General features: G+C 49.9%; 3 protein-coding genes across 3 annotated transcripts; 2 read left to right on the forward strand and 1 right to left on the reverse strand.

Moving 5' to 3' along the window:
- Nucleotides 1-1,721: 1,721 nt before the first annotated feature.
- On the forward strand, nucleotides 1,722-3,730 carry TRAVEDRAFT_39124 (uncharacterized protein; the record flags this gene model as incomplete). The annotated part of the gene is made up of 5 exons (XM_008042848.1): nucleotides 1,722-2,160; nucleotides 2,223-2,572; nucleotides 2,627-3,010; nucleotides 3,066-3,320; nucleotides 3,371-3,730. The coding sequence occupies 5 exons, from the start codon at nucleotides 1,722-1,724 to the stop codon at nucleotides 3,728-3,730; spliced, it is 1,788 nt and encodes a 595-aa protein (XP_008041039.1).
- Nucleotides 3,731-3,829: 99 nt separating this feature from the next.
- On the reverse strand, nucleotides 3,830-7,366 carry TRAVEDRAFT_39125 (uncharacterized protein; the record flags this gene model as incomplete). The annotated part of the gene is given in 9 exon segments (XM_008042849.1): nucleotides 3,830-4,076; nucleotides 4,133-4,571; nucleotides 4,591-4,750; nucleotides 4,801-5,406; nucleotides 5,454-5,599; nucleotides 5,646-5,828; nucleotides 5,890-6,087; nucleotides 6,139-6,335; nucleotides 6,390-7,366. 9 exon segments carry the CDS (start codon nucleotides 7,364-7,366, stop codon nucleotides 3,830-3,832), a joined length of 3,153 nt encoding a protein of 1,050 aa, XP_008041040.1.
- Nucleotides 7,367-15,604: 8,238 nt separating this feature from the next.
- On the forward strand, nucleotides 15,605-16,552 carry TRAVEDRAFT_50590 (uncharacterized protein; the record flags this gene model as incomplete). The annotated part of the gene is made up of 3 exons (XM_008043002.1): nucleotides 15,605-16,149; nucleotides 16,202-16,215; nucleotides 16,362-16,552. 3 exons carry the CDS (start codon nucleotides 15,605-15,607, stop codon nucleotides 16,550-16,552), a joined length of 750 nt encoding a protein of 249 aa, XP_008041193.1.
- Nucleotides 16,553-20,053: the final 3,501 nt, after the last annotated feature.

The raw sequence follows: 20,053 nt of genomic DNA on the forward strand, positions 1-20,053 counted from the left end.
GCCTGCAAGGGAAGTCTGGGGTAGCAGAGTGTGAAGGTTCCATGGACAACTCCACTTCACTTGCTCAGCGCTTAGTGCTTGGCATTCATGATTGCAAGAGGGGTATAAAATATCTAACGAATAGAAACTACTAAAAACATCACCATGGTGTAGAGTTTAGCTAGCATTTTTGAATAAGATCTGCAAAGTACTCCACCAAACACAATTTGGTACACTTTGTATCACTTAATAGATAAGTCCTGTCGCAAAGACCAACACAACTACCACATCAACGTCAAGGTTCCACGATGTACAGTGTACCATCACCAGTCCTCCAAACCTGTTCTCAATTGTCAATGACCCACTGTTTTGGCGAGGTTTGCAGGTAGCAACCCCCCAGCGCTAAGACACTAGGCAAATGCAAGCATGTGTGTTCATTACCATGCATTCATCATTTGTTCTGCACTGACACAGTTCCTTTAACCAGCCCACAAAGAAGGTGGCTGCGGCCAATCCAGATGATTCTGCATATGTCAATGACCCCACAATTGCTCAAGATGTTCTGGTCACCATGGTCCCTGCCGACACCAAAGTGAAGCGTCTCCAGGCCATTCTGAGCCTGCAAGACCGATTTGAAATATTGTCTGGGACTGCCAAAGGCTTATATTATCTGGAGTCTGGGCCATCAAAAAGGAGTTCCCATCCTGGACAAATGTGCCACTCAAGTCAAAGTTCGAGGGAGTGACCTGGCACTCAGAGAGGCCTGCAACAACACACACTTTGCATTTTTCCTTGCCCAAGGTGATCTCCACTGCCTTACTCAACAAAACTGCAACCTGCACACACAATGAGTTGCTGTCTGACCACCTTCATCAGCAGTCACTGCAGTTGCCGCTGCAGCTGACGGAGGCCAGCCGGCTGCAGTTGTGTCTTCACATGGTCAAAATGATGCATGGGCTTGGGCTGTTCCCACTGTGGCTGGCAGCATGATGACTGGCTGAGGGCAACACCCCAGCATTGTTTTCTGACTCATCCCACTTCCCTCACTGTGACTGTGCTGCCTCGCCCAGCTTCCCCCGCCTCTTTGATTATGTGCAGACCACAGCCAGGTGCCATCCACTTTCACTTACAAGCCTGGACCACAGCTAGGTGCCCTTTGCTACACTGCAGATCAGGCTGGATTTGTTCAGAACACATCCGGAAGAAATCCAGAATGTGTCGCAGATTTGCAGAAGATGTGGCCCACGCCAGATTCGACAGGGATCGCTGTCGAAACCGACATGTGATCGGGATCTGTTTGACATTCAAAGCGCCCTCCCAAGCCACCGTCCCGATCCGGAATCGCCTCCCGCTCGCTGTTGCGCACGATACAGCCACGCGTTGTGCATAAAAAGGCTCCGTATATGTAGTCTATCATCCGTGTACCAGTAGGGAGTAACCCGACGCCAATACATACGCGCATGCGCTCGTTTCAGCCCAGCTACTCGCGCCCCTGCTCGCCCAGTTGCACCAGACCCTCCGCGGTATCGCATCGGGACGTCCGCGAATGGCATTTCACGGCCGCGACATACCTTGGGGGATGTCAGAGCTGACAGCGAGTTGTGTAGAAGCATTAGAGCTCGCGCAGGCGTATAAGACGGAGCTCAAAGCTCACCTCGCGCCCACGGATTCATCCCCGCCCCTCGAATCCGCCTCAGCTACCCAGGTTCCTCTCGCTCGATCGCGTGCACCTCAGCATACCAATGTCGACGCCGAAAGGCGCCGATGCGCGGACGCGCCCCGCGGAACCCATATCGCCTGATAGAGAGCCACCACCCAAACGCATCCGGCGTCCCATTACGGGACGAGGCACCTTCCTGGTCCCGCCGAGCTTCAACATCTTGCACCGCCCCGGTGACGCAACTCGCTCGGCCACAACCTCTGTGCGGAGTACGCCTGCGCCCCCGTCTCGCGCGCCGTCGGTCGTCTCCAGCAGGGCCGCGTCGCCCGGGTTTCCGACCGGACACCAAGCAGCCAGTCCAGCGCCGGAAGTGTCGCCGTCGACGGAACCTCGTCGTCGCGCCATCACTTCATCCGCGGCGGCTAGTAGCTCACGCGCCAAGGCCGGCGCAGACGCAGGGGCTGCTGCCCCAGTTGACAAAGGCAAGGGACCAGCTGCCAGTGGGGCCGACCTCATCGCAGGTAAGTACAAGATCATCGCAACGATAAGACTCGTTGAAGGTACTCACCGCGCATTCATCCAGGCCTCGGCAAGCGGGGGACAGACATGTTGATGCGTCTGCAGAACGAGTTAGAGGCGCTCCAGCTGAAGATGGAGTCCCAGGAAGATCACATCAAGAGACTCACGCGCGAGAACACCAAGTTGTCCGCAGCTGTTATGGAGCTCAAGACCGAGGCTGAGGAGCTTTGCGAGGCGGCGGAAGACGCTGTGGAGAACCTGGAGACCACGGGTGAACGCCTACGGGAACTTGAGGCCTTCGCTACGGGAAATGTCATGGACGGCGCTGGTGGGGCAGCGGTGCAGGGACAAATGGACGAGAGCGCAGTGTTAGCGACCATGAGCAAGAGCGAGCTGAAGACGAGCTTCTTCTTTGTGAGTGCCAACCAAATGCGCGCGCATATTTGTTCCTAACTCACCGCAATGCAGGCCTGCGTCCGCAGCGTCCTCCTGGGCTTGATAGGGGTCCGCAAGAAGGCTCCGCTGCCCCCACCGATGCAGCGCGGCTTCTGGTCCTCCGACGACCCAATGAGTCCGGACCGGCTCCTGCGACCACGGTGGGACGACGGCTGGCCGACTAACCGGGAGGGATGGGCTGGAGACGTCGTCCAGAAGATCAAGCTCAACGGGCGCAAGTGGTCGACGTCACTCACGCAGGAGGTCCTGGATCAACTCCCGGAGGATGTCATTGAGGACGGTTTGGAGCGGTGCTTCACCACCATGGCGAAGCGGTACCGTGAGTTGCGCGACCTGACGAAGACCACACAGGAGGAGAATCGGGCGCATGCCCGCCACAAGCGCCGCAAAGTCATTGTAAGCTTCGTATTCCTTGTCCGCGTTCAACTAGCGTACTCACAGTGTTGTCTAGAAAGCCGCCGAGCGCTCTGTGGTTAGGCATCAGATACCGGCGCTGCGGGACGCAGACTGGGACTGGTTCTTCCAGTGGCAGTTCCAGTCAACCGACGAGACTGACAAAGTCGGCGCGCCCACAGCGACGGCATTGGACCCAAACACGGAAGGCGAGGGGCCTGCACGCGTCGCCGCTGCCAAGCTGAACACCACTAAACCTCCTGCTAAGACGCGTGCATGGAAGCAGCGTGCCCCCGCATACAGGGCGCCCGAGGTGAGAACTCACCTATTAATGCGCGCGACTACGACTGAGCTTGCCGTTAGGGCACTGTCCGCTATGACGAGGTTGATGTCCTGGTCTTCAGGGCGCGCGCTAGTGGGGATGCCGAGTCGTCCATTCAGGGGAACACGTACCATGCGCATGTTCGAGGGCCCCCTAGGCTCGCCAAAGCGATGGTCGACCCGGTTTGGCTGAGGAGCATTCATGGTAAGCCGTTCTGTAGCATGCAGTATCTCGCCGACTGGGTGGAGGGCGAGACGGTAGTGCCGGTCGCTGCAGGAGGTGGTATGGACGATGAGGAAGACGATGGCGGGGACGAGGAAGACGACGCCGCAGATGAAGGGGAGGTTGGGGCAGGGGAAGATGGGGAAGGGGGCGAAGATGGGGAAGGGCACGCTGCGTAAGGTCCGGTGATAGAGGCGTCTAGCGAGTCCCGGCTGTCGGTTCGGACTCACGGCGAGGCGGCCTTTGTGAGAAGGGAATCCTGGGGGTGGAATAATCAATCAGACATCGTCCTGATCGTCGTTGTCCGGCTCCTGCGTGTTCTGAGGGTGCCCACGGATGTTAGCAAGGTGGCACAGAAAGTCCCAGTCAGTTCTTACATGCGACAGAGACATAGTGATCCAGAGGTCCTGGTTCTGGTGCGTCACGGTCGCGAGGGCGAAGTGGCCCGAGAAATCCCGCACATCGATGACCATCCTGTGGCAGAGTATACCCTCAACCCATGTGCCGATGCCTAGATCCACGGCACTGCGAAGGTCATGATGTGTGTGAGTACCTTGAGAAATTGTGCCTGACAACCGTACCGCAATGCCCAGGGCATCTCCGGGATGCCATCGTCCGACGCGAAGTCTTGCACGATCGCGCAAGATGCGTGGAGAGGTGGCAGGGTGGGGTCGTCGCGTAGGTGCGTGATGTGGAATATATGGGAGATTTCGACGGGCTGCCGCCCATTTCTGTAGGCGTATCGCGACTTCGCCCCTCGGGGAGTCGAGCCGGCCCCGTAACGCAGCCCGCAGACATTGATGGTCGCGTGTGATTGTACCGCCGTTGCAACAAAACATTCGCCCGGCACGCCAGCTGGTGCAGTGTCCGGTTTGAGCTCGACTACGTCAGCCCAAAGTGCGCGCAGGTAATGATACAGCAGCGCGTACACGCCCAGCGAGCGCAGATCCACAATCTGCGGGTGCGGGGAGAGGTCGACGGTGGCTGCGGCCTGTGTGAATGCCTTGCTTGCCGCGGGCGCTGGAGGTCAGGCACGTACCGGTGTCATTGGAAGCACTCATAGAGGCAATCAATGTTAGTAATGTACCGCACTGCGCGGTAGACTTGCTCGCGTCGCCCTTCAGAACTCCCCGTAGCTTGGTGATCATGGCTATGTCTTCGGGAGTCTTCTGATCGCCCAGATCCTCCAGATGTTGTATCTATGACTCGCGCGTCAGCCATATATTCATGTGCGGACATGGAACCGTACCAGTTCGAAGAGGAGGATGGCTTTGGTCCATCCTCGCATCATCGTCGCTTCGATTTCCCCGCCTACTTTGCCGTTGTGCCGCAATTTCGCGAGGAATCCATTGTTGCGCTTGTAAGGGTAGGTCCACCAGCCGTAGACCAGGCCCAGCATCAAGATCCAGTACCACAGATGCATCAAGATATGGAAGTAAGGCACCAGGTGGCAAAACATGCGAGTCCAGGTCTGGCACGCCCGTTCATGGCAGTTTGCGGCACGTTCAGTCTCCGCAACGCTGATCGACTGGGAGCCGTAGATCCGGATTGCGCAGGCCCACTCCATTGTTACATTGAAGTGTTGCAGATAGTTGCGGTTCATGCACAGCTGCGCGAGTTCCTCCATGTCTGCAAGTGTGGTCTCTGGGTCGGCCGCAACATTAGCTCGGCGGCGCTTATTCAAAAGCTCTTCGACGCGTGCACGTCCCTTGGCAGCCTTGGTCGAGGCGCGAGGGAGCGGGGTGTTCTTATCTGGAATATCGCCGTCGACATTCCACGCTGCATACAGCCCGGGAATCAGGACGTGCACAAATGCGCGCCACTGGTCTGCTTTGCCGGCCCCGCCCGAGATGAGCTGAACAACATTAGCAGCAGCGACGCGGATCACGGGTGGATGCATACCCCGTCAGGTAGTCGTGTGACCGACGGCGGCCACACAATGGTCTTCAGGTATGCCTCGAACTTCTCCAGGGGCTTGTCGCGCCGGCTTCGCTGCGTGAACATACCCCCCTTGAACAGGATGCTTTGAATGACGTGTTTCGTTTCACCTACAAGTGGATAAGCACAATGTACTCGATAGCATTAGACACGCACCTAAATAGGCGCCATGCATGAAGTCCGGCGGTGAATCCCTCCCCGGGAGCCAGTCAGGGAGCCAGTTGAATAAGGACCATTGTACGCCCCGCTTTTCGAAGATCTCTGCCTGATCATCGGGGTCAGCATCACGCCAGAGGTACGCATACTTCAGAAATCTCCAATCATTGCGGTGTCGGAAACCTGTGCGGCGGATGGATATATATTTTAATTATGTCATGGCGAGACACCGGTCAGCACTCACTGTCTGTATCAAAGCATGCGGGAGTGACGAGTGAGGAGAACGACACCTCGCACCGATCGCACATGAAGTGTTCGCACGTGTGGCCGCGTAGCCCATTGGCCTTGTGGGCAGCCGGCAGGTCTGAACAGATGTTGTTGAGGAACGCGTGAACGGCTTCTGCGGGGCCGCTGTTCTCGCAGGTATTCCGGATTAATATGCCTTATTTGAGATTAATAACACACATATCTAGATCACACGTTTAAGACACACCGTTGTAGAGCTTTTGTAGCTCAGTGAGTAGTGGTGCAAGGAGGCGATTGAGCTGCTCAGTTGTCGGCTCTAGCGGACCCGGTAGAACACAATATAACAGGGTTTCCTCGCGTCGGAAGCGGACGCTGCACGGATTGTTGCAAACTGTAATGTAGACTGCACCCACAGAGTAGCCTCCACGCTTCATCGCCCTGAACCTGCGCGACATGGTCAGTTACATGCGGAACTGGATATGCAGTGATACAACGTACCAGTCTATATTTATTTGCAAAATGAGACCATTTGGGAGTGCGACGAAACACTGGTCCATTTCATCGACGTCGACATCTTCGACGCCCCACTCGCCGCTGCGCCGTCGCTCCAATCCTGCGCGGATCGACCGCCAGCCCCAGCCATCCATCATATCGAACATGCGGTACGACGGATCGTTCCACCCGCCCCAGTCATCGCTGTCGGCTGGAGGGATGCGCCCGGCAGCATCATCTTCCCCGCGCCACTTGTTCCAGTCGTCGATTTTGCCGGGTCGAGCGGCCATGCGCACAATAGAGTCAATGAGCCCGGTGGTGGGGATGACCTTCACGGGTATGCGCTTCCTCTTGCGTTCGACGGTGTCCTTATACTCAAAAAGAGTCCCGGGGCAGTCGGGCTCTGTGCAGAGGTGGCTGTCGAGATTGTAGAGCTCCCGAGGGTGATGATGGGACCAGCAGACGTTACAGGCGAAGTAGTATGTAATGTATTGGTTGGGGTCGACACCAAGACGTCGTTCAACGGTGCGAAGGGTGCGTGCCATGTTCTCAAGGCCCGGGACTGTGAAACCAGTGACTCGGGGAAGGGCGGCGAGCTGGACATGGTAGCCGTCAAGCAGATGTTTGCACAGTTCCTTTGTGGCGCCATGGACGGCAGAGGCGAGGTAGACGTGCAGATAGGCGTTGCGGATTAGCGGATGCTCTTGTAAGGTGCGAGGTCGCCCAGTCTCGTAGGTGTATGCGGTGGGAAGTGTGTCTCCAAGTTCAGCCTCTTCATCCTCGAGGATCTGGTCGAAGAGCTCCTCTATGTCGACGTAGAGGTCAGCAACGTTGATAGCATCTTCGTCGTCTTCATCATCAGAGCCAGCAGGAGTAGGGGGCCGCAATGGGATATCCGGCACAGGAGATCCCCCAGGAGATCGACAATTGTCCCGGTACGAGACACCGCCGTCAGACTGGTACCCAGGGAGGTTGTCCGGCATTCGATTTTGATCGAGCGGGGTAGGTGAGCGAGAGAAGCTCCAAGTGGGTGAAGGAGCACCATCCAGACGTTCCGGGTCGCCCAGCAAGACGTCGGCCGGCGACGCTGGTGCCCAGTCTGGTTCATCGCCACTGTCTCCTCCAAAGAACACCCCAGAGTCGTCTATAGATGGGTCCTGTGCCATACCAGAGTCGCCAGATGGACCAGCCCTTGCAGATAACTCACCAGAAGCCGTAGCCAGTCCCGCTGTCCCATCACCGTCCCTCACAGATGATCCCTCGCACCACCCCCCTGGCATCGGACTGTCATGGCGAGCTTCATGCGATTGCAGCGAGTTGGGCGGTTTGCGGCCGCTCTTAGCAGCTGCTTGAAGGACCCTTTGGGAGTGTGCACCGAGTCGAGTGTGTCGCTTCAGGTGCTCGTCAATAGTGTCTTGAGTATGGTACTGGGGGACCCTAGAGGCAGCACAGGGAGGACAAGTACAGCGATAGTGTATCTGGGTGTCGAGACGAGAGGCGCGAGGCATAATGAACCAGCGGGAAGAGGGCAGCGTGAGGCAGAGGAAGAGGACACGAGCGAAAACGACAAGTCTTGAGCGCCTACGCGCACTCGCGTCCACGCCATCGCATCACGTGCTCGTGTCAAGGAAATGCGATTGATTGAATCTCTATCGTACGCCGATCTGGATGTGTTCTCATCACATTCGCTACAGATTCAAGATTTCCTGCCGATTCATCCGCGCACAAATCCAGCCTGATCTGCAGTGCTATCTGCAAAGAATTTTGATCACACCTCCTCATGTACCATGCAATAGCACCTCAGAAACCACAAACACCCTACCGTGGGCCCTTGGCCTGCATACACTGCCAGGGAAGAGTGGAGGGATGGTAGAGGAGGAGGGTGAGCAATCAGCGTGGTCAGGACCTGGCCTAGGGGTCATCAATATCAAGTACATTGTCATCATTGGCCAGGGCCGTCTTCTTTGGGGCCTGCTTGAACAAGGTATGTCAGTGTGCAGCAGCTAATGGATGCTGGGTGGTGAATGCACTCACTTGCAAATGCTCACTTACCAGGCCAGGGTTTTGATAACCTCCTGGACATGATCATTGGCTGGGCCTAGTAACTCCCAGACCTAATCAAAGGAGGGAGTTACAAGATGCAGGCAGATATAGTGTGGGGGATGCACGCACTTGTATTTTTCTGCTTCCTCATCGTCAACCGGAGAGGTGTGAGGTAGCAAAGAGTGGACTGCAGCATGACTGTGAGTCAGGATGAGTCGAACTGCAGCAACCCGAGTCCAGTTGAGTCACCATCACCCACCTATGGTAAGTATGAGTCACAGTCATGGCCAAGTCATGACAAGTCATAGCTAAATATAGTCTGCAGTAGGATGAAATCATAATAGATAGTGCAAGCTGACTTTGAGGGGAACTTCAGTGCAGAGGAGCGAGATGCGGTGGCAGCATGATGTGATAATATTGCTAAACAAATGTGGGCAGACTATGTAGCATATATGAAGAAGGAGTGATTACAAATGTATGTATGTAATAGGGTGGCATAGAGTGAAGGAGGGTATCAGTGTGAAGTTATCAGCAGCAAAGGAAAGCTTAACATGACTCCAATACATCAGCAAGAAAGTCATTATGAACATCACAATCCTCAATAGCCAGATAGCTATCACAAACAGTGATGTCCTTGGTAAACAAACATAGTGCTTTGAGTCGCACAGCCGGGGACAATGTCTTGTCAGAGGTGAGCACTTTGACAGCACGAGCATGCCAAGTAGGAGCAGCAATCTCAGTGACAGAAGTCCTGAACATTGACACTACCTGTGACATCACATCAGCAACATTGTTGACAGCAACAGGGCCAGTGATATGGACATGTTTCATGGATGCCAATGGAGCAGGGGACTCCAGTGCAGGTGAGGCAGCCTTGCACTTGCACTGCCTGCGGGATGGGGTCAGCGAGTTGGTACAGCTTAAGGCTGCACATAGGTTGATCCATAGGTGATCTGGACCTGTACCTACAGGTATTTGCAGATCACAAGCCTTGATCTAGAACTGGCATTGATCCACATACCAGGTACCTGTGATCTAGTGACCTAGACCTAGTACCTACAGGTCAACCTACATGTGATCTGTGTTTGTATGTGTCCAATAATATGTTTGGGATATACTATCCCAATATATAATCAACACACTCATGAACACAACAACTGGCTTAGCTTTTAGGTGTAGACTAACACACATTCCAAAACTTATATATACCTTCAACATTTACAAATGGGACTTGCACAAGAGTGGAGACACCATAAGAGACTAAGAGCAAAGAGGATATAAAGAAACATAGACCACGATCCAAAGATAAATGTCCAGCCCTGAGATGGACAAGGCTTGTGCCCTGATACAATGCCTTGAAGTCTTCAAAATAGTTGTGCCAACATTGACAATATGTAATATTCTATATAAGTTGTACATAACTCTGCACTTGTTCAAGCCACAACACCTGAGTAATGCTTGGGCTGTAGCTGGATATGTGAATTCTGCTGCACTATACCACAAATGATACATTTCCCCAACAATCTGCACTGTGGTCAGCTTATATCTTCTATATACAGATCATGTAGGTCAGCCTTCTAGGTCAATGATTTCTGCCAGCTTTGATCTAGAGCTGGGGTTGATCTACATACTAGGTACCTGAACCCAGATGACCTGAACCTACAGGTTATTTTAGGTCAGATCAGGTCAACCTATGCAGTGACCTGAACCTATGTGCAGCCTTAGTACAGCTGCTATTGAGGCTGGCACTTCGACTTCAAGCCCTGGCAGCACCACCAAGCGGACGTGGTGAGCAACTTCTACTGCAAGTTGACATCTCTCGCACAGGGCTTGGACTCTGTGGGATGTCAGATAAGCACCAAAGGGACGTATCAGATATGTAACCAGCTCATTGCACACTCTGGAGAGCTGCTCGGTGACCTCAGACGGTGAGGCTGAGTAGACAGCAGAGGGGTACCAGTACCAATCTGGACCATGTACCTGTCACAACTGTGCCCACACATCCTTGCTTGCAGTGACAGTCATGAGGCCCTCATCCCAGCCGACGCTGGAGAGTGACCACAGACGACGGACAGCGTTGAACTCCTTGACGAGCTGCAGATAGTGCATTAGACATACAGAACCTGATTAATAAGATAGCTTTGAGCTCTGAGCTGAACTTCCTGACTTTAGCCAACGGCCGATGAAGGGATGTTCAGAGTGAGTACAGAACATAGTGTAACACACAGTAGACATTACCTTGTTGTCCTCATCTTTGCTTGTAATGGTGATGATGTCTTCTTCAAGCTTGACAAAAGCCTCAGGCACACTGGTATACAAACTTGGGTGGAAAGGGCCATGACTGGCAGATCCGATTGATGAGATGGAGGAAGGTGTGGCTTTCTGAAGGCTTCCAAGCCATACTACTGCAATAATGATGGCTGTTCTACCTTGTAGGATCAATTAACAAATATATCAGCAACATCATTGAATAGAGATTGAAAAACTGAATCTGGTGGTATATAATACTTGTGGGTGAGGCAATGATGCCATCAGGTCTGTGCCATTGAGCACTTATTGCTAATTGTGGCATTGATAGAATTTTGTGTGCACATTTGGATTCTCATCTATAGCTTTCTGGTGATATACAGTTTGTGAAATATGGACCAGTAGGCACCAGATTATTGAGAAAGTTGTGAAGGGAGCCCAACTGCAATACAGTATGTGTACTGTTAGCTCATTTTGTACCATAACATGGGATCAACGTCGATCTTCAGAAAGCTACTTTCAATGTGGATCTAATGATGGTATGACTATGCATTATATGCAATACACAGGTGTCGATCTGCCAAACAGTTCATTTGATGCATTGGTTGCAATAGAGTTATACAAAAATACACAAAATCGTGCTTTATGAGGTACCCTGATTACCAATAAATGGTGATTTATGTACCATTGGAATCTTCTGGCTGAGTTCTATACAATAGAGATGGTTTTGAAGGGTTTTATGCATTATATAGTGCAGAAATGGCCAAACAATGTTAATGAAAGAAGGCTCTGTAAAGCCTGATCTGGTCCGCCAAATAAGCGCCCAAAGCGTGATTTGGTGAAGTCCGACGGGCGCTAGTAGATCGCGCTGGCCCAGCGCGATCTACTAGCGCCCGTGGTACTTAGACAGAATTTTTGAAAAGCAGGTGCTTTTTGGCAGTATTTTGCTCGCTGTTTCACCAGTCCTCATCCATATAGCACATATTATATAGCATTAGAAAGCCCTTTACAAGCTCTATAGGATGGCCTTATTTCAGTCTTGACATGATTCAAATTAGCCTATCAATCAGGGAAATACCTTATTTTCAGCCTTCCAATAATGATATTTCCTATACTATTTCGCTAGTTCTCATCAATATAGCACTATTATACATCATACCAAAGCTCTTCACAAGCTGCCCACCATGGTGCTATCTTGGTTTCCATCTGTTCCAAATTGCACTCTAAATCCAAGACATACTTCATACAATAGTTTTCAGATCAATCACTTATGACACACAAAAACAAATATGACCCTCTATTTTAGTACATAATACCTCAACTAATAGCTGACTAGCCTCTCTTAGTGGCATGTGGCATCCAAATACTACTACCAGATTACTGCTCTAAAAGGAAACTAGGGGCATAGAACTTGAACTACACTATATCATGTGTTAAGGGTCTGTTTTGATACAGTGCATAGCCTATAGGCATAGTGTGCAGTGAGCGGCAGATGTGCTGTGCAACCTAGGGTTACACAAGCGCCCAGGGGAGAGGCTTTACATGTGGTAAGAATTGTGATTAGAACTGATCTAAGGCTAACCCTAAGCTGTGCTATTGGAATCCAACCCTAACCCTGCGAACATTACAAAATTTTGAATGTGGCGCCTATCAGAAAGCTAATGATGGGTAAGTAATTTTTTCCCACGGGGTCGACTTTCCGACATGCAAGTTGGCAGAAAGGTCACCCCATAAGAAACGATTTCTTCGTTCCTCATCAATCGTAACATGAGTGGTGGACACCAAGATGAGGTGGGTATATTCTGGGAAAGGTAGCCAGACTTGAGTGAGATGGATATATGCACATAAAGGTGGAATAAGTGCCACATACATCCTCACTTACAAACCTTGGGTTAGGGTTCCCCTTCATTACAATTGATGAGGAACGAAGAAATCATTTCTTATGTAGGGACTTTCCTGCCAACTTGCGACACATAAAACAAGCCCCGTGGGAAAATATTTTAAAACTCCGCTAATCAGCCATTAGTTTGGAAATAGATGCCACATACATCCTCCACTTACAAAATTAGGGTTAGGGTTCTCCTCCATTAGGAATTTTAGAGTTAGACACTAGATTGCTGCGCACAGCCACTCTGACCATCTGCTAATGAGGCTCTAATGCTCCCCAGTGGGCGTCTATGTAACCCTAGGTGGCACTACATGCTTGCCGCCCTATGTGCACTCAAATGCAGGCTACCAAAAGCATCTAGAGAGACTCTTAACATCATATAGATCATAGTATAAGGGTATATCTATATAGTTTACATTACTAGCAAATGTGCTCATAACAGTGAAGGGTCTAGAACACTAATGAAGGATTTGATGGGTCTGATGTGTACACATAGGACATGTTATAGTGCCATCATATATATTATTCTATTTCTTGCATCATTGGCAGTTACTAGAGTGATTAAAACCCCAGGTTATCTGCTCTGTGTTGGATTAAAAGACTGCAATTGAAGTATTTCCTTTTTCTATTCCCCAATCTTGGGTAAATCAAGACCATAACAGCACCATGTTGTAGAGCTTGTAAAGGGCTTTCGAATGATATATAATGTGTGCTTTATGGATGAGAACTGGTGAAGCAGCAAGAGAAATACTGCCAAAAAGCGGCTGCTTTTCAAAAAATCTTTCTAAGTACCACGAGCGCTAGTAGATCGCGCTGGGCCAGCGTGATCTACTAGCGCCCATCGGACTTCACCAAATCACGCTTTCGGCGCCTATTTGGCCGGCAGGATCAGGCTCTGTGAACCCTTCTTTAAATCGCATTCATTGGCTATTTGTGCACTATATGATGCATATGAGGCTTAGGAAACCATTCCATTGTGTAGAGCTTGGCCAGCAGAGGCTAATGATATATAGATCAACATTTATTGATAAGCAGATCACTGCAAGAAATCTGATTTTGCACATCTTATACCACTTTGTAGGCTAATGCTGCTCCTGTGTTGTTCATAGCCAAGAATATGCCCAAGTGTTTATAATGTGTCCACATGACATTTATGTCCATGTATTGGGCCTCCCATGGAAACAACATGTATATATCATCAAAATGGACAGAGATATTGCTTTAATCATGCCCGCTTGCCTCTTTCTAGTAATATATTGAGGTATACCATCTATTGTACAGTGGACTTTTGAGTATAGCATCCTCATTGAATAGAGAGCAATATTCTGAACCCAGTGGTATATAATACTTGATCATTTGATCAATATGCCAGGCCACTAGCGCTTATTGCCAATTGTGGCACTGATAGAAATATATGTAGTCCATATCTTATTCCACTGTCACCACATCCTTGATCTCTTTGCACAGATGGATTCTCCTTGTCAACAGCTTCCTGGCGATATATTATATATCCCATTTGGACAAGCAGAAGCCAAGATATTGACCCTTCTCTGTTTGGAGCCAAACAAGACCAAAGCCAATGGCATGCCGACGCAATTCCACGTCGTCGTGCCACTAGCTTTGGCTTTGTTTGTTTTCAGCCACAGCTCAACATAATGTGCTCATTAATAGACAAGTGTATAGTGTAACATACCACTATTATATATCACCAGAACACTGTTGATGAGGAGAATGCAATGGGGGTGTTTGTATAGGATACTGAGCACATATGGGAGTGCTACAAGCCAACCAACCCACCATAAGTGACTCTGGGTCACAATCTGTCACTAATGGAGATCAATGTGGGTCTAGGTCAGTGTTTTCCCAGACATAATGTCAAGTATTATATACTGTCAGGTTCGGAAAATTGAGCTCTACACAATGGTGTTGTTTGTAGGTCAATAGAATGCCAATTGAAGGCATAAATTGGAGTAAAAGGATGTTCAGGTCCAGATTAAGCAGTTTATCTGATACACTGCTACCACTATCTTCTGCCTTATATAATGAAAGTGTCCTGCAATATAATAATGAAGCTTGATGGATGGATTAGTGAGCATAAAGACCAGGTATTGTGCATACAATCTGGCAGTGACCTTCAGCCACAATCAGTGTTTAGTGCATTAAAGCCTGTGTATTTGATATAAAACCATGATTGTACCACCATTAGATGCACATTAGAAGGACCTTTCCAATGATATATATTTGTCTTATAATGTGATAAAGAATGAGCCAACAGGGGGGAAATTGAGTTGCAGCTGTGGCTGAGAACAAACAAGACCATACTTGGTGGCAGGGCAACACTGAGCTGCGTTCCCCTGCCACCAACTGTGGTCTTGTTTGGTTCCCACTACAAATGTCTTAATATTTTGCCTCTTACTGGTCCATATTTCATAAAACACACATCACCAGGAAGCTATGGATGAGCAGAGTCCATATACTCAAAAATTATTTGGATGTGGCCACCTTTGCTGCCACTATGCACAACACAAAATCCTATTTGTGCCACAATCAGAAAAAAGCGCCCAAGGGACATGACCTGATGACATCATTGCCTCCCCCCAAGTGTTATATACCACCAGGCTCAGAATTTTGATCTCTATTCAATGGTACTGTCTATATATTTGTTGAGTGAACCTGATAATAGCCAAGTATACATGGTTACCATTCCAAATAATCCAAACTCTTATTGATGTCTGTACTTGCTTAGATGAGATCAGACAAGATTGCTCTGTCTAAGGGAGAATCATGTCATCTATATGTGAGTCACATTTGTATTGTATTTATATACTGGTATTTGACAGAGAGAAATTAGCTAGGCTTTGGAAAAACATATTAATCAACAAGTTATATCACTGGTGTGTGCACAATACTGTGGCTTATCCATAAGGTGCATAATGTACTACACACACCCAGGCTCACATTGAGATGCATGTTCAACCGTGGGAATGCATTGTGTCAATGTATGACGTGTCAATGTTCATGTTTGTTTTGCACACACGCCACCATGGCCACTACCCGTGTCCTCAATACCCCTGAGCTCCTTTCCCTCATTGGCCATGCCTGCTGCCTGCCCTGGCAGTACTACAACAGAGATGAGGTCCACGGTGACTCTGACCTGCATGAGGTCCTTGCCTTGCACATGGTGTCCAGGGACTTCTCCCACCACTTCTCCCGCCCCTTTCCCCGCACTGCACTGAGCATCTGCACGGCCCATCAACTCCATACCCTCTTCTTGGATGTCATAGCATTTGAAGAGCACGGATGTCAATGTGCACTCAGCGGTGGTGATCCACAGCGTGTCCACATCAACTTTCTCAATCTTTATCTTCTGGAGGTCGACTTGCACAATGAGACCAACAATGGCCCTCTGCTCTGGGACATCGCTCAATGTGCCACCCCATACATGACAAACTGGACAGAGCTCAACATTGTCACCAGCAACAACTCGTCCACAACAATGCTGAGTCGTGCCGGACACTGGTGGAGACCCTCCCTCTGCCGCATCCAAACACTGCGGCTCAAGGATGAGTGCAACTATGGGGTGGGCCAGTTTGTGCGTGCATGTTTTCTTGGTCATGCATAATTACTAACATCCTTGTAGGGTGTCTCTCACCTGTTTGGGCCATCACCTTGATACTCCTTGCCATGGCTCCTATATGGTCTCACCCCATTCCACAACCTTCGCACACTGCTCATCGACACTCCGGCTTTCCCATACCCTGTCCCCCTTGACATTGACCTTGATACCTTTGCCAATGCAGCCAACTTGGGTGCATTCTTGCAGACCTACAACTTCACCCACCATGACCTCGCGCTCCACACACAGCTCCTTACCATCCTCCCACATCTCCGACACTTCTACCTCCAGTACCTGCACTGGCAGCCACTTGGCATTACCTGGGAAGACCCACAGGGTGGCACCGGGTATGGCCGCATGTTCCACATCCTTTAATGGCCTCTGAACCCAGATGCACCTGTTCAATCTGGAATCAACGATCTGGACCATTATGACGGCCAAACCTTCGACACTGACCCCTTTTCTGATTGGGTTGGTCCATACACTCCCGACCCCTCCGACCCACTCAGTCCTCATTGGGTTCTCAGCTGCGCAGGTACGTGCGCTCTGTATATGCACATATAAAGTTAATGTTTGTGCACAGCGGCTGTATGCACGCGATAAGCGCACTGACCCTCCTCTTCCTCTCTGTCCAATCCCCCCTCGCATCACCCTGCCTGAATGGATGTGCGCAGTGCCGTCTCCCTGGCCTGATGCCGCCGTGGACCTGGGACCGGTGGCCTCCTTCATGAGTGCTCTGCACACGGCTTCAGGTAGGCCATTCCAGCTTGCTCTGACTTCTTTGTCGGTGATATTCGCTGGACAAGTCAACGACATCATTGTCAGAAGATGTGGAGGACAGGAAGGGTGGTCGCGGGTGAAGGGGCAAGCTGGATGCAGCACGCTGCTGCATATGGGCAGCTGACTGCGTACGCGCGCTGTCGTGCTCGTCGGGGATTGGGTGTGAGTGTGTTTTATTTGATTTTATAGTGGTCGACGTCAAAGACAGAAATTTGTTTTTGTTGTCGAGGGATGAAAGGGGCTCTTCAATCCTGAAGGCGCGAGCGTGCCGCAAAGCGTGTGGGGTTTCCTACTTTTCCAACAGAGGCTTCGCCGAGTTCGTTCCACTCTACGGACTTGGATAGTCCTGAAGATCTATGCACAAATCTCCCGGTATTGATGCCTGCGGGTGTTAGTACTGATTGAGGGCTCTTTGTAAGCTCCTCCTGGTCTGTCTGCTTAATTGAGGGCTCTCCTTGAGCTCCTCCTGATACTTTCTGATGCTACTAGACTTTTCTAGAGCCTTCTCTGTCGTTCCGTATCTGCTATACGAATTTCGGCAGAGCTTCGCCTTATCGCTGGCGGCCTGTGTCTGACTTGTCTTACTGCTGCGGATCCAGGGCTCTGCCTGCTGATCCTATCCTTTACCTATGCTTACTTACTCTCTCTGACTAAGCTACCTGCAATGTTCCTTACCCCTTGGGTTTGGTGAGATTGCCTTATGGTACTTAGGGACTAAACAAAGTGCCTGCTGCTGTGTGCTGTGAACTGAAGATTGTTGATTGTCCTGGGCTCCTCCCTCAGGCCGGTATTTATACCTTTCTGAAGGGGCGCTGACTAAGCGAATTACAAATAACTATCCTACATTCTACATACTTTGGGGAACCTTTGAGAACCTTCTAGGACCTTCCAGCATGTTCCCTTTTCCTTTCTTAGTAGTCTGGGGCACTTTCTTTTGGGGTTGCGGAATGTTCCAGACTATTCCGTGACTTTCCCCAAGGTTCTAGCTCCCCAACGGATTGTAGTCTCTCCCCAATGGATGTGCCAGTGTGGTATGGAACCTCCCAGGATTATCCTGAGGGTTCTAGAATATTCTGGAACTTACCAGAACGTCCTAGCACAATTTACTGCATTCTGCTGTCTTTATGGTATAGAGGTCTCCAGGATATTCTGGATGTTTCTGGAACCTTCCTCAAGGACTCTGGGAACTTCGGGGCATTGGGGTGGGGCAAACCTGTTGGGGTTTGGGGTAACCTGGCCAAGCTGTGGGGTAGCATCTTTGGGGCTTCCCCAAGCTAGTAATGTCTTTTGACTAAGCAAGACTTGTATGAGGAAATACTGATTAGTCATCCTCTGGCGTGCTACACCTTATGACAGAGTGGAATGTCCTGCTAGTCTGGTGATAGTGCCTTGGTGGCTATTGCATGGCCAAGTACCAATCCAATTTGGTGCTTGACAGCGCGTGTTCTTTGTATGTGTTTGTACAATCTGCAATACATTGTTGTACCCAGTCTAGTCTGCTCTGGTCTTGTTTGTAACACGTACTGTATACCAATCCGGACTATATGCTACTACACATTTTGCTCGTGCCTACTCCCCTCTTTGCATATACCACGTACTCGCCGCCCACCCACGCCCGACCAGAGTGAACTGTTGGTCTCACTGGCCTGTAGGTGCCCTCCCGACCAGACAGTGTATTCGGACTCCGCCCAGGTCTTCTATTCTGGCCTATTTGCGTGCGCTCGCCCGGGGACTAAAAATGCATTGAACGCAGTGAGTGTATTAGATAAACTGCTTAATCTGGACCTGAACTTCATTTACTCCAATTTATGCCTTCAATTGGCACCCTATTGACCTACAAACAGCACCTTTGTGTAGAGCTCGGTTTTCCTAACCTGACAGTATATAATACTTGATATTAGGCCTGGGTTCACACTGACCTAGGCCTACATTGATCCCCATTAGTGACAGTTTGTGACCCAAAGTCACTTATGGTGGGTTGTTTGGCTTGCAGCACTCACAGATGTGCTCAGAACATCATACAAACACCCTCATTGCATTTTGCTCATCAACAGCTTTCTGGTGATATATAATAGTGGTATGTTCCACCATATACTTGTCTATTAATGAGCACATTATGTTGAGCTGTGGCTGAAAACAAACAAAGCCAAAGCTAGTGGCTGCCAACATGATTCTGCGTTGTCGTGCCATTGGCTTTGGTCTTGTTTGGCTCCAAACCGAGAAGGGTCAATATCTCAGCTTCTACTTGTCTAAATGAGACATATTATATATCACCAGGAAGCTGTTGACAAGGAGAATCCACCTGTGCAAACAAATCAAGGATGTGGTGACAGTGGAATAAGATGTGGGCCAGATAAATTTCTATTAGTGCCACAATTGGCAATAAGTGCTAGTGGCCTAGCATATTGATCAAATGATCAAGTATTATATACCACTGGGTTCAGAATATTGCTCTCTATTCAATGAGGATGCTATACTCAAAAGTCCACTGTACAATAGATGGTATACCTCAATATATTACTAGAAAGAGGCAAGCGGGCATGATTAAAGCAATATCTCTGTCCATTTTGATGATATATACATGTTGTTTCCATGGGAGGCCCAATACATGGACAGAAATGTTATGTAGACACATCATAGATACTTGGGCATATTCTGGGCTATAAACAACACAGGAGCAGCATCAGCCTACAAAGTGGTATAAATTGTACCAAATCAGATTTTTTGCAGTGAACTGCTTATTAATAAATGTTGATCTATATATCATTGGACTCTGCTGGCCAATCTCTACACAATGGAATCGTTTTCCAAGCCTCATATGCATCATATAGTGCACAAATAGCCAAATAATGCGATTTAAAGAAGGGTTCACAGGGCCTGATCCTGTCGGTCAAATAGGCGCCGAAAGCGTGATTTGGTGAAGTCCAATGGGTGCTAGTAGATCGCGCTGGGCCAGCGCGTAACTACTAGCACCCGTGGTACTTAGCGCAATCTACTAGCGTCCATTGGACTTAGAAAGTTTTTGAAAGCAGCCACTCTTTAGCAGTATTTCCCTCGCTGTTTCACCAGTTCCCATCCATATAGCACATATTGCAT

Source organism: Trametes versicolor, assembly GCF_000271585.1.
Source record: "Trametes versicolor FP-101664 SS1 unplaced genomic scaffold TRAVEscaffold_9, whole genome shotgun sequence".
Classification (NCBI taxonomy): Eukaryota; Fungi; Basidiomycota; class Agaricomycetes; order Polyporales; family Polyporaceae; genus Trametes; species Trametes versicolor.